At 50.1% G+C, this 12,937-nt stretch overlaps 1 protein-coding gene across 1 annotated transcript in view; it reads right to left on the reverse strand.

Moving 5' to 3' along the window:
• Positions 1-5,303: 5,303 nt before the first annotated feature.
• Positions 5,304-12,937, reverse strand: part of MRPL49 (mitochondrial ribosomal protein L49) — a 65,093-nt gene continuing 57,459 nt past the window's right edge. Inside the window, exon 4 of the mRNA XM_078660774.1 lies at positions 5,304-5,867. Coding sequence (XP_078516900.1) covers positions 5,721-5,867 — 147 coding nt within the window. The 3' untranslated portion in view covers positions 5,304-5,720. The remainder of the gene's footprint in view (positions 5,868-12,937) is intronic.

Here is a 12,937-nt window from a genome sequence, read left to right on the forward strand (position 1 = left end):
ACATATTTAGTATGGAGTTTACCATCTCTGTCGGTAGAAGCCTCCTCATTTCACTACAAATCATGATCCGCTAGATGTCACCATATGAGGTCGTCCGCCCTGGCGTTTAAAGATCCCGCTAACTGGTGCGCCACTAGGGCAATCCCCTGGTGATACAGGCAGCTCCAGAAGTATAGCGCCTCCTGGCACTTAACCCTGGATTCTACCCTGCCTTGGTTGTTGCAGTATCACATGGCAGTGTTGTTATCTGCAAGAGCCTGCACCAGCCTCCCTTCAATGGTAAGAAAGGCTTTAACACCAAGAGAAGTGCCTACACCTCTACCAAGTTGATATGGAGGTGGGCCTCCAACAGAGAACACAGTCCTTTGATGTTCACCTTTCCCTGATGACCTCCCCACATCCCTGGAGAAACCCATGGACCACATTCATGAATGGTGCTGTACCACCACACTAGTTCCCATAATCCTGCATAGACAATCTGTGGTGTCCAGGCCCGAACAAATGACTAATTTGGCCCCATCTCAACTGTCTTGAATGATATGGACAAGTGAAGGTGATCATCATTCTGAGACCACAGGTAAGATTTCACCCACCATTTCCCAAAGTGCTTGGTTATAATGACCTAGTAGGCGGCTTGCATTCAACGACCACAGGGCAAGACTGGTAGAACATACGCTTGCCAAAGTGTCCACTCGTTTCGACTCCCTATCACGGGAAGTGGCTGCAAAAGCATTAGGGTGTACCTAGCTGGAGGACGCATGTACCACCAAGCTCTCAGGTGTCGGATGCTGGGTCAAGAAATGTGGGTGACCTGGAGCAGGTCTATAGCAAAAGGTCACTTGTCGGTTGACTGGTGGGGGCAGAGCATGGCTTAGGTCAAGTTGCCAGCAGCCTGTCAGTCAGATCCTCATTAATAGGTAAAAGAGGTTTGGTCGGTGCCTGGCCAGGCTGTAGGACCAAAGTCAGCAGCCTTCTAATTACTGTGGCAAAAAGAAGTACTCTCCCCTGTTGCTAACCAAGGGGAAGAAACCAACTCCGTGTCAGCTGAGGTGTCCACTTCACTGGACTCCTGTAACTCCATGTACCACTCATCTGCATCATAATGAGAAACAAGTTCTTCCCCGTCCCCTCCACTGTCATCTTCATATTGCTGTCCATGATCAGAGTCTGAGTCAAAAAAACTAATGTAGTGTGCGCGCGCTGCAGTGCAGTAAAGGTTTCATATCGGACTCCAATGGTTTCAGTATAGGTTGTAATAGGTTAAGGCCTGGACGTGGTCGCAGTTGAGGCTGAGCCGAAAATGGTTTGGAGTTGGCCAGACCAATAAAAAAAATGGGCTGGTGTGGGTTTTTGTGAAGAGTCAGATGCTGATACAGAACCAGAAGTGGGTTCAAAGGGTTCAGGTGGTGCTGAGGGAGTATGCACCAGCAATGAACACAACTGGAGGGCCCTGCTGATCTTTGGGGCCTGTAAGCACACCAGAGGGAACCGGAAGCATTCCAAAGATGTGCAGCTTAGCCTCACGAAAGTCTTCCGTTTAGTGCAAGGTCACAGATGGGCCCAGATACTTGAGGTGCATCTGGACCACAAATGGATTTGGCTCCTCAGTGGAACAGGAGCGATATCAAGAGGCCTGAAGACACCCTTGCGTCATCCCGAAGAGTGGCTAGAAGAGGCCAAATAGCTCTTTGATTTCTTATGTTTTTGTATAGACTTACCCGAAGACTTCAATCACAAGGTAGATTGGTCTCGGGAACGACATCGGAGTAAGAGCCGGACCTGGATTGCCCTCAACTTTGACTTGGAGCAGGGCATGCACTGAGCCTTCCGGTACTTCACCTCACAATCTCAGATGGCTTTTGGGTACATCTGAGAGCAGGCCTTGGAGTCATGCAATGAACCTGAGCACCAAAAGCAAATCTGACATCCCTTTTACACTGGAAAATTTGACAGAAAAAAATCCTCTTCATGATTGAAAAAAAGGAGAGGAGGGAGCTCCGTAGCCACGTCTAAAGGTGCAGAAAGAAAGGAACTGACGTCAGCAAGCATGGGTGGCACGTATTTGCAGCTGCGTCCATCATTTCCAGATGGGAGTTGCATGGTACCACCTACTGGTGCGCATGAGCACTGCTTTTGTGTTTTCAAGCTCCAGTCTGGCACCTGGGGAAATTCACAAGGTGAGGAATTTGCAGTAAGAAGTATCCATCAAAAACATATGATGTGAGGCATTTGATCTGTTCATGGCAAGATATCCCAAGAAACTTCAATGGACTGAAAGTGCATAGGGTGGGTGGCCTGTATGGAGCATTTAGCTCTATCAACATTCTGTCAGTAATGAAGTTTAGGCAGGCTTCAAACTCCAGTGTTTATGGTGGTTATTTGATGACAGTGGTTTGAAGTCCTTCCAATACCACCAGGAGGAGTTTGCCATCCCTAGGCAATATTTTGCTTAAATGTTTATAATTAAGGTTTTTTTCTGTACTAAATATATAGGAGCCCGGTGGGATGCTTACTGAGAAAAAGATTAGATAGACTTCTTCTTTGGCCGAAACCTGTGAAAATATAAAGAAAATTATGGGTTATATATGGGTAGTATGTCTGATGTCATCTCTAGATGGACAGAATAATTGTAAAAATGATAAAGGATGACCACTACAGGCCGAATTTAATCAAACCAATTAAACCAATTAATTCAGGTCCCATGATACTGAAGTAAAAGATTCAACTCTATAAGGCTTTATTCAACTGACATATAACATTGCTCGGGATCTCTCAATGGTGTAAACATAATCAACCATGGGTGGGATGTCCTAGATGATCCTGTGATCTGACTGCTGATCAAGTGCATATGTATGCCCCTGTCCCAAGTGTCTGGAGTATTTTTTTTTTTTTTTAGAAGTTTGTAATGGCAGAGGCAGACTTGGGCGAGATGGAATACAGTCTTACTCTGATTATGCCCTTGTTTGAGGGAGACTATTTGTGCAACAGGCTTCACTGTGCCATCATAGGAGGGAGACTGGTAACACCGAGCATGGGAAATATCGAAACTCTTCGCCCCCCAAATTAATTATTAGCAGTCTGGACTGCTAGAAATGTATAAATTCTGAAAACAGAATGATGAACAGTTTTCCTAGGATACAGTAACTAAACGTGGATATACAGACAAGATGTATGGCACCCTGGTATATCCTTGTACGAATAGCCTTCCCATTGTCAAAATGAAGTCAAGTATTGGTATTTGTAGTTTTGTGAATTCTTCCCTTTCTGTATTTTTAATGTATATAGGTTTAAGTTTGTATTTTCAATTTTGCAGAAGGGACTGCTAAAGTGAAATCTTTGTAAGACATTGTACATGTTATTAAAAAAAAGGATGATCAAAGTGATTACATTCACCCGTTCCCCTAGGATGATTTGGGAGCGGTACTGCCTTAGGCGTTAGAGTGCCATCAGAATAGGGTTAGCCTACATTACCACAGATACCCAGGCAGTTCAACAATCTGAAATATCAACAACATATATTCAAAATAATCAAGTACTTGGGGAAGTCAAAGAAATACTAACTTAATCTCCATTATTTTAAATTCATTACTTTAATAAAAAGAAAGATGCATACATTCATTTGACAATATCATACACATAAAAACTTTGAAAGCCTAACCAAGCACAACCAACATTCATTCTATAAAATTTAAAACATGGAAGAGTGAGCATTCTATGAGTGGGGTGCATGATTCCAACTTATCCCCAGCACAATGAAATAGCTCTCTCTCACGACTCTTCTCTTTATAGTCTCTTAAAAATATATAAATGTACATAGACTGGGACTCCCGAGTTTTGGCCAAATCACTCGCTACGCCACCAGCTTCAAGCTGGCCTGGCTGAAGAGGGCTGATGCCCAGAAACCAGTCCCACGATGCTTGTTTTCTGGTCCAAGGAGGACCTGGCTGACAGTTCAGGCTGGACTATTCCCACGGAGAACAGGGTCAAGGCTGATTTGCATATGGCTAGCTCCAAACTAGAATGGCGTGGCTAGCAAAATAACAATGGATTAAACCCAGATCTGTGACTGGGGTGAATGTTTGACAATGTTTAACATTCAGTCCATCATCTTTTTGCTTTGCATGAACATGTAACAATATCGTGTGTTGATGTATCTCACTTTCTTGTGAAACTTTCTCATATCCCAGGATATATCATTTATATTTAGTGTAATGTCCATCTTTTTTCTCGTGGTGAGGGTAACTTGTGCCTGTGTCTCTCCTTTGGTTTCTTTTCTCAACTTCCAGTCAGTCTATATTGGGTTCCAATTTACCTCCTTCACTGTAATCCTTTGCAATATACAACTGCTATATCACGATGACTTGATTCTTGTGTAGGAACGAAATGGAGAGAAACAGGGAGACTAGCTTGAGGAGCAAAATTGAAAGATTTTTAAACCCTATACAAGAATAAAGGGATTGTGATATAGCAGTTGTATATTGAAAAGAAATACTATGAAGAAGGGTTTGTGTTGTTCCTGCCCCATTAAGTTGCCTTTGGATATATTAACTGTTTTGGCCCTATGCAATGGAAAATCATTTTCCAGTGCCTTTCAGGAAAAATGTTGATCGATGCCCTTGTGCTTCAAATGAGCGGTGGCACAAAAGAATAATAAATCTGAGTGATAGTTTGAAATCAGATCAGTCACAGTGGCGTTTGAGGAGGTGCATTCCTGATTGTACTGCATCATTAAAGTGACAGTTGTTTCTGTTGGCTTGTGAATCTCATAGCTCAATGTGTTAAAGAATCAGAGCAGTGGCTCCATATTTTTACTACAAATGGAGAAACAAATTTACAAAGTTTGTCTTTTAGGTAAACTTGGCAGCTCTTGAGATAAGAATTTCCAAGTTGCATTGGTTTTTGCATGCTGTCCTGGGTGAATCTGCTTGCCATAAGCTTACTTAAGTTGACAATTTTCATTCCACACCTGCATAGCTGCCACGGCTCCTATTGTCCGGTCTTCATGTCTACTGATGACTTCCATCAATGGCAATAGAGCTTCACTGACGCAGAGCAAGCAACAAAGCAAGACAGTCCTCCCAGGGACTTGCACACATGCTGGCCTCAACGAGGGTCAGATGAGCTGCGGCACCCAGTCTCGCAGATGGTGGATCTGTGGCCTTGCAACTGCTTATTGGGATACTCTGAGGCATGCAGTTAATGCCAAGCCTTGAATACAGGCATCCTACTAAGTGATGTAGCAGAAAGAATTTGGACAATCCAATGCAAAAACTTATTAAAGGAACAAGAAAAAAGCTGAGCTATTCTATTTAAATGCAATTTTATTATTTTACACAGATGGACATTTGGAATTTTAAGTCAATGTTAAAGAGTTCAGTCACTATGTTCATGTCATCTTCAGCTTTCAGAGCTCATTGGCACTCAACAAACAAAGTTTGTACATTTCCACATGCACAGATCCTAGGTGTCCCTTTACCAAGTGCAAACCAATGGGAACTAGCTTGCAGCCACTCTTGGATTTCAAGAATTTATGCAGATTCAAACACAGAAGAGGGAGAACAAAGTCTTGCATTTTAAGAAACTTGTACATCAACTGGCTGGAGGCCACAAACGAAATGAGTCAATTGGTCAGGAGATTGTCTCTAGGAAGGAATACGAGGGCATACGAAGGTATCCATGTAAGACAGGTACAGACTGTAGTTGCTCTCAGCATGACCAATTTAAAAGCCCTTGTCCATAAGCCAGCACTTCAGCTCCACATCAAAGTGACCCTTGATTCGAATGGTCCTGGTGACCTCATGCACCTGGGTGAGCGGTGTTTTTCCAGATGTCTGCGTCAGGTATTCCTTCACCTCTTTCTCTAGAGCCTAGGAGGATAGGAAATGGAGAGTCAAGAACGTGTAAACAGTGGCAGGGCAAAGAAGTTTCCCTTCAGTGACAAGTAATAGATTCCAAAGTGTGCACGCTGCAGCAGCACAAAAAATGCAATATGGGTCATGGAGGATTCTGCCTTAGTAATCTTTGTCTCCATAACTGAGGGGCAGAAAACATAGTTAGGATTACACACAGCAGCACCAGTGCCAATCAAGTAAGATGGGTCACAAAAAAGGCTCTCTTCATAGCATGGATCTCTTCATGACATGATGGAACTAGGGTCAGAAGCATAAATGAGTTAAGAATCAGCAAAGCGGCACAGCAATAAACAAAATAAATTGTTGGAGAAGGTTTGACAACATGCTCATCAAGGATCTTGGAGGGCAGATAGGTGGGCTAGAAATGTTCTTAAATACCTGGTTGTAATCAATATGGACAGCCCTACTTATAAAACGTAACAATAATGAATTTTAAAGCCTATGGCGCCAGATTGTAGAAGGTGTTAATCCATAAATTTACATAATGAGCCGAAGTAAACGGTCTGAAGATAGTTGCATCACTTCCATTTTAGGTTAAACTTGACAGCAAAGTCATCTTGAAGCCTTATTATTATCAATTGTTAAAAATATACATTGACTGGGTTTTGACTCCTTCCAAAGGAGTACTTCTCCTTCACTTCATTCTACTGACAGGTGCATTCTTGTGTTTCCTTTGAAGTGCCCAGGTTGAATGCATGAGGAACAATTTTACATCAAACTGCGAATTCTCTCATAAACTTGATATACAGGGAAATTGTTTTTTGTTTCGTGTTTTCACTACACCACATTTTTTAAAAGTTTTAATCAGGGCTCAAAATTCAAAGCCAGGCCTATTGGCTGTGGCAACTATTGTTTTGGTCTGGGCATTTACAGCTTTCTAGTCGTCATATTAGCAATGGTCTTACAAAGGTATAATGAGAAGAAGCAGAGAGAGAGTGGGCTTTGAGTCAGCCCCGTTCAGCCAACGGCTTCCATGCTTTACCACTGCTTGTAAAGACTGTCCATCCAGGCTATGGCATTTCGTAGATCGTTATATTGGTCAATTTGTGTTCCTATTAGGTTTTGGTGATTTGCATCAAACAGTCATTTTGTTAGACTGTGGATGCAACATGGCAGTCAGTGTGGGTTCCTTGACATACTCGGATTTGTTGACTCTATAACATTTTAATTTCTGATTTAGCGCTTTTTTGTTTATATCTGTACAGGATTCTCCTAAGAGTAGCTCATGAGCTAGTGGTAGCTCTCAGCAATCTGCAAGAAGCTCCTCAAGTGTAGACAACCTAGTAAATGAAAAGCTTGTTTTTTGTTTAATTGGGTATGTTTTAAAAATTTAAACCGAATACATTTAAAAGCAAAATGTGTTTATTTTCAGAACTGGTAGGCTGCTGTTTGGCAAAAACAAATATTGTAATTGTAACTGTAATTGTATTTATATAGCGCTTACTAGCCCTCACAAAGCATTGAAGCGCTTTTCGGCAAGTAGCATGCTACTCTGAAACCCAAAGGATTAGTTGTGGATTAGTATAGGGAAATATAAGTCGTTAATTTGAGCGAAAGACACGTGAGTCTGTTCGTTTGATTAAATAGAATAAAGGAGGGACAGAGGAGAGAAGAGTGATGTGGTGGTGTCACTGGGTGATGTGATGGTGCCCCTGAGTGATGTGGTGGTGTCCCCCAGTGATGTGGTGGCGTCCCCCAGTGATGTGGTGGCGTTCCCCCAGTGATGTGGTGGCGTTCCCCCAGTGATGTGGTGGCGTTCCCCCAGTGATGTGGTGGCGTTCCCCAAGTGATGTGGTGGCGCCCCCGAGTGATGTGGTGGCGTCCCCGAGTGATGTGGTGGCGTCCCCGAGTGATGTGGTGGCGCCCCTGAGTGATGTGGTGGTGCCCCTAAGTGATGTGGTGGTGTCCCAGAGTGATGTGTGGTGTCCCCGAGTGATGTGGTGGTGTCCCCGAGTGATGTGGTGGTGTCCCCGAGTGATGTGGTGGTGCCCCTGAGTGGTACCCCTGAGTGAGGTGGTGGTGTTCCTGAGTGATGTGGTGATGTCCCTGAGTGAGGTGGTGGTGTTCCTGAGTGATGTGGTGGTGTCCCCGAGTGATGTGGTGGTGTCCCCGAGTGATGTGGTGGTGTCCCCGAGTGATGTGGTGGTGTCCCCGAGTGATGTGGTGGTGTCCCCGAGTGATGTGGTGGTGTCCCCGAGTGATGTGGTGGTGTCCCCGAGTGATATGGTGGTGTCCCCGAGTGATATGGTGGTGTCCCCGAGTGATATGGTGGTGTCCCCGAGTGATATGGTGGTGTCCCCGAGTGATATGGTGGTGCCCCCGAGTGATGTGGTGGTGCCCCCGAGTGATGTGGTGGTGCCCCCGAGTGATGTGGTGGTGCCCCCGAGTGATGTGGTGGTGCCCCAGAGTGATGTGGTGGTGCCCCAGAGTGATGTGGTGGTGCCCCCGAGTGATGTGGTGGTGCCCCCGAGTGATGTGGTGGTGCCCCCGAGTGATGTGGTGGTGTCCCCGAGTGATGTGGTGGTGTCCCCGAGTGATGTGGTGGTGTCCCCGAGTGATGTGGTGGTGTCCCTGAGTGAGGTGGTGGTGTCCCTGAGTGAGGTGGTGGTGTCCCTGAGTGAGGTGGTGGTGTCCCTGAGTGAGGTGGTGGTGTTCCTTAGTGATGTGGTGGTGTTCCTTAGTGATGTGGTGGTGTCCCCGAGTAATGTGGTGGTGTCCCCGAGTGATGTGGTGGTGTCCCCGAGTGATGTGGTGGTGCCCCTGAGTGATGTGGTGGTGCCCCTGAGTGATGTGGTGGTGCCCCTGAGTGATGTGGTGGTGCCCCTGAGTGATGTGGTGGTGCCCCTGAGTGATGTGGTGGTGCCCCTGAGTGATGTGGTGGTGCCCCTGAGTGATGTGGTGGTGCCCCTGAGTGATGTGGTGGTGCCCCTAAGTGATGTGGTGGTGTCCCAGAGTGATGTGTGGTGTCCCAGAGTGATGTGGTGGTGTCCCCGAGTGATGTGGTGGTGTCCCCGAGTGATGTGGTGGTGCCCCTGAGTGGTACCCCTGAGTGAGGTGGTGGTGTTCCTGAGTGATGTGGTGATGTCCCTGAGTGAGGTGGTGGTGTTCCTGAGTGATGTGGTGGTGTCCCCGAGTGATGTGGTGGTGTCCCCGAGTGATGTGGTGGTGTCCCCGAGTGATGTGGTGGTGTCCCCGAGTGATGTGGTGGTGTCCCCGAGTGATGTGGTGGTGTCCCCGAGTGATATGGTGGTGTCCCCGAGTGATATGGTGGTGTCCCCGAGTGATATGGTGGTGTCCCCGAGTGATATGGTGGTGTCCCCGAGTGATATGGTGGTGCCCCCGAGTGATGTGGTGGTGCCCCCGAGTGATGTGGTGGTGCCCCCGAGTGATGTGGTGGTGCCCCCGAGTGATGTGGTGGTGCCCCAGAGTGATGTGGTGGTGCCCCCGAGTGATGTGGTGGTGCCCCCGAGTGATGTGGTGGTGCCCCCGAGTGATGTGGTGGTGCCCCCGAGTGATGTGGTGGTGTCCCCGAGTGATGTGGTGGTGTCCCCGAGTGATGTGGTGGTGTCCCCGAGTGATGTGGTGGTGTCCCCGAGTGATGTGGTGGTGTCCCTGAGTGAGGTGGTGGTGTCCCTGAGTGAGGTGGTGGTGTCCCTGAGTGAGGTGGTGGTGTCCCTGAGTGAGGTGGTGGTGTTCCTTAGTGATGTGGTGGTGTTCCTTAGTGATGTGGTGGTGTCCCCGAGTAATGTGGTGGTGTCCCCGAGTGATGTGGTGGTGTCCCCGAGTGATGTGGTGGTGCCCCTGAGTGATGTGGTGGTGCCCCTGAGTGATGTGGTGGTGCCCCTGAGTGATGTGGTGGTGCCCCTGAGTGATGTGGTGGTGCCCCTGAGTGATGTGGTGGTGCCCCTGAGTGATGTGGTGGTGCCCCTGAGTGATGTGGTGGTGCCCCTGAGTGATGTGGTGGTGCCCCCGAGTGATGTGGTGGTGCCCCCGAGTGATGTGGTGGTGCCCCCGAGTGATGTGGTGGTGCCCCCGAGTGATGTGGTGGTGCCCCCGAGTGATGTGGTGGTGCCCCCGAGTGATGTGGTAGTGCCCCCAAGTGATGTGGTGGTGTCCCCGAGTGGTATCCCAGAGTGATGTGGTGGTGCCCCCGAGTGAGGTGGTGGTGTTCCTTAGTGATGTGGTGGTGTCCCCGAGTAATGTGGTGGTGTCCCTGAGTGATGTGGTGGTGTCCCTGAGTGATGTGGTGGTGCCCCTGAGTGATGTGGTGGTGCCCCTGAGTGATGTGGTGGTGCCCCTGAGTGATGTGGTGGTGCCCCTGAGTGATGTGGTGGTGCCCCTGAGTGATGTGGTGGTGCCCCTGAGTGATGTGGTGGTGCCCCTGAGTGATGTGGTGGTGCCCCTGAGTGATGTGGTGGTGCCCCTGAGTGATGTGGTGGTCCCCTGAGTGATGTGGTGGTGCCCCCGAGTGATGTGGTGGTGCCCCCGAGTGATGTGGTGGTGCCCCCGAGTGATGTGGTGGTGCCCCCGAGTGATGTGGTGGTGCCCCCGAGTGATGTGGTGGTGCCCCCGAGTGATGTGGTAGTGCCCCCAAGTGATGTGGTGGTGTCCCCGAGTGGTATCCCAGAGTGATGTGGTGGTGCCCCCGAGTGATGTGGTGGTGCCCCCGAGTGATGTGGTGGTGTCCCCTCAGTGATGTGGTGGTGTCCCCTCAGTGATGTGGTGGTGTCCCCTCAGTGATGTGGTGGTGTCCCCCAGTGATGTGGTGGTGTCCCCCAGTGATGTGGTGGTGTCCCTGAGTGATGTGGTGGTGACCCTGAGTGATGTGGTGGTGTCCCTGAGTGATGTGGTGGTGCCCCTGAGTGGTACCCCCGAGTGATGTGGTGGTGCCCCTGAGTGGTGCCCCCGAGTGATGTGGTGGTGTTCCTGAGTGATGTGGTGGTGTCCCTGAGTGATGTGGTGGTGTCCCTGAGTGATGTGGTGGTGCCCCCGAGTGATGTGGTGGTGCCCCCGAGTGATGTGGTGGTGCCCCTGAGTAGTGCCCCTGAGTGATGTGGTGGTGTCCCTGAGTGATGTGGTGGTGTCCCCGAGTGATGTGGTAGTGTCCCCGAGTGATGTGGTGGTGTCCCCGAGTGATGTGGTGGTGTCCCCGAGTGATGTGGTGGTGTCCCCGAGTGATGTGGTGGTGTTCCTTAGTGATGTGGTGGTGTCCCCGAGTAATGTGGTGGTGTCCCCGAGTGATGTGGTGGTGTCCCTGAGTGATGTGGTGGTGCCCCTGAGTGATGTGGTGGTGCCCCTGAGTGATGTGGTGGTGCCCCTGAGTGATGTGGTGGTGCCCCTGAGTGATGTGGTGGTGCCCCTGAGTGATGTGGTGGTGCCCCTGAGTGATGTGGTGGTGCCCCTGAGTGATGTGGTGGTGCCCCTGAGTGATGTGGTGGTGCCCCTGAGTGATGTGGTGGTGCCCCTGAGTGATGTGGTGGTGCCCCTGAGTGATGTGGTGGTGCCCCTGAGTGATGTGGTGGGCCCCCGAGTGATGTGGTGGTGCCCCCGAGTGATGTGGTGGTGCCCCCGAGTGATGTGGTGGTGCCCCCGAGTGATGTGGTGGTGCCCCCGAGTGATGTGGTGGTGCCCCCGAGTGATGTGGTGGTGCCCCCGAGTGATGTGGTGGTGCCCCCGAGTGATGTGGTGGTGCCCCCGAGTGATGTGGTGGTGCCCCCGAGTGATGTGGTGGTGCCCCCGAGTGATGTGGTAGTGCCCCCGAGTGATGTGGTAGTGCCCCCAAGTGATGTGGTGGTGTCCCCGAGTGGTATCCCAGAGTGATGTGGTGGTGCCCCCGAGTGAGGTGGTGGTGTTCCTTAGTGATGTGGTGGTGTCCCCGAGTAATGTGGTGGTGTCCCTGAGTGATGTGGTGGTGTCCCTGAGTGATGTGGTGGTGCCCCTGAGTGATGTGGTGGTGCCCCTGAGTGATGTGGTGGTGCCCCTGAGTGATGTGGTGGTGCCCCTGAGTGATGTGGTGGTGCCCCTGAGTGATGTGGTGGTGCCCCTGAGTGATGTGGTGGTGCCCCTGAGTGATGTGGTGGTGCCCCTGAGTGATGTGGTGGTGCCCCTGAGTGATGTGGTGGTGCCCCCGAGTGATGTGGTGGTGCCCCCGAGTGATGTGGTGGTGCCCCCGAGTGATGTGGTGGTGTCCCCTCAGTGATGTGGTGGTGTCCCCTCAGTGATGTGGTGGTGTCCCCTCAGTGATGTGGTGGTGTCCCCTCAGTGATGTGGTGGTGTCCCCCAGTGATGTGGTGGTGTCCCCCAGTGATGTGGTGGTGTCCCTGAGTGATGTGGTGGTGACCCTGAGTGATGTGGTGGTGTCCCTGAGTGATGTGGTGGTGCCCCTGAGTGGTACCCCCGAGTGATGTGGTGGTGCCCCTGAGTGGTGCCCCCGAGTGATGTGGTGGTGTTCCTGAGTGATGTGGTGGTGTCCCTGAGTGATGTGGTGGTGTCCCTGAGTGATGTGGTGGTGTCCCTGAGTGATGTGGTGGTGCCCCCGAGTGATGTGGTGGTGCCCCTGAGTGATGTGGTGGTGCCCCTGAGTGATGTGGTGGTGCCCCTGAGTAGTGCCCCTGAGTGATGTGGTGGTGTCCCTGAGTGATGTGGTGGTGCCCCCGAGTGATGTGGTGGTGCCCCCGAGTGATGTGGTGGTGCCCCTGAGTGATGTGGTGGTGCCCCTAGTGATGTGGTGGTGCCCCTGAGTAGTGCCCCTGAGTGATGTGGTGGTGTCCCTGAGTGATGTGGTGGTGTTCCAGAGTGATGTGGTGGTGTTCCAGAGTGATGTGGTGGTGTTCCAGAGTGATGTGGTGGTGTTCCAGAGTGATGTGGTGGTGTTCCAGAGTGATGTGGTGGTGTTCCAGAGTGATGTGGTGGTGTTCCAGAGTGATGTGGTGGTGTTCCAGAGTGATGTGGTGGTGTTCCAGAGTGATGTGGTGGTGTTCCAGAGTGATGTGGTGGTGTACCAGAGTGATGTGGTGGTGTACCAG

This window comes from Lissotriton helveticus, chromosome 9 (assembly GCF_964261635.1).
Source record: "Lissotriton helveticus chromosome 9, aLisHel1.1, whole genome shotgun sequence".
In the NCBI taxonomy this organism is placed as follows: domain Eukaryota; kingdom Metazoa; phylum Chordata; class Amphibia; order Caudata; family Salamandridae; genus Lissotriton; species Lissotriton helveticus.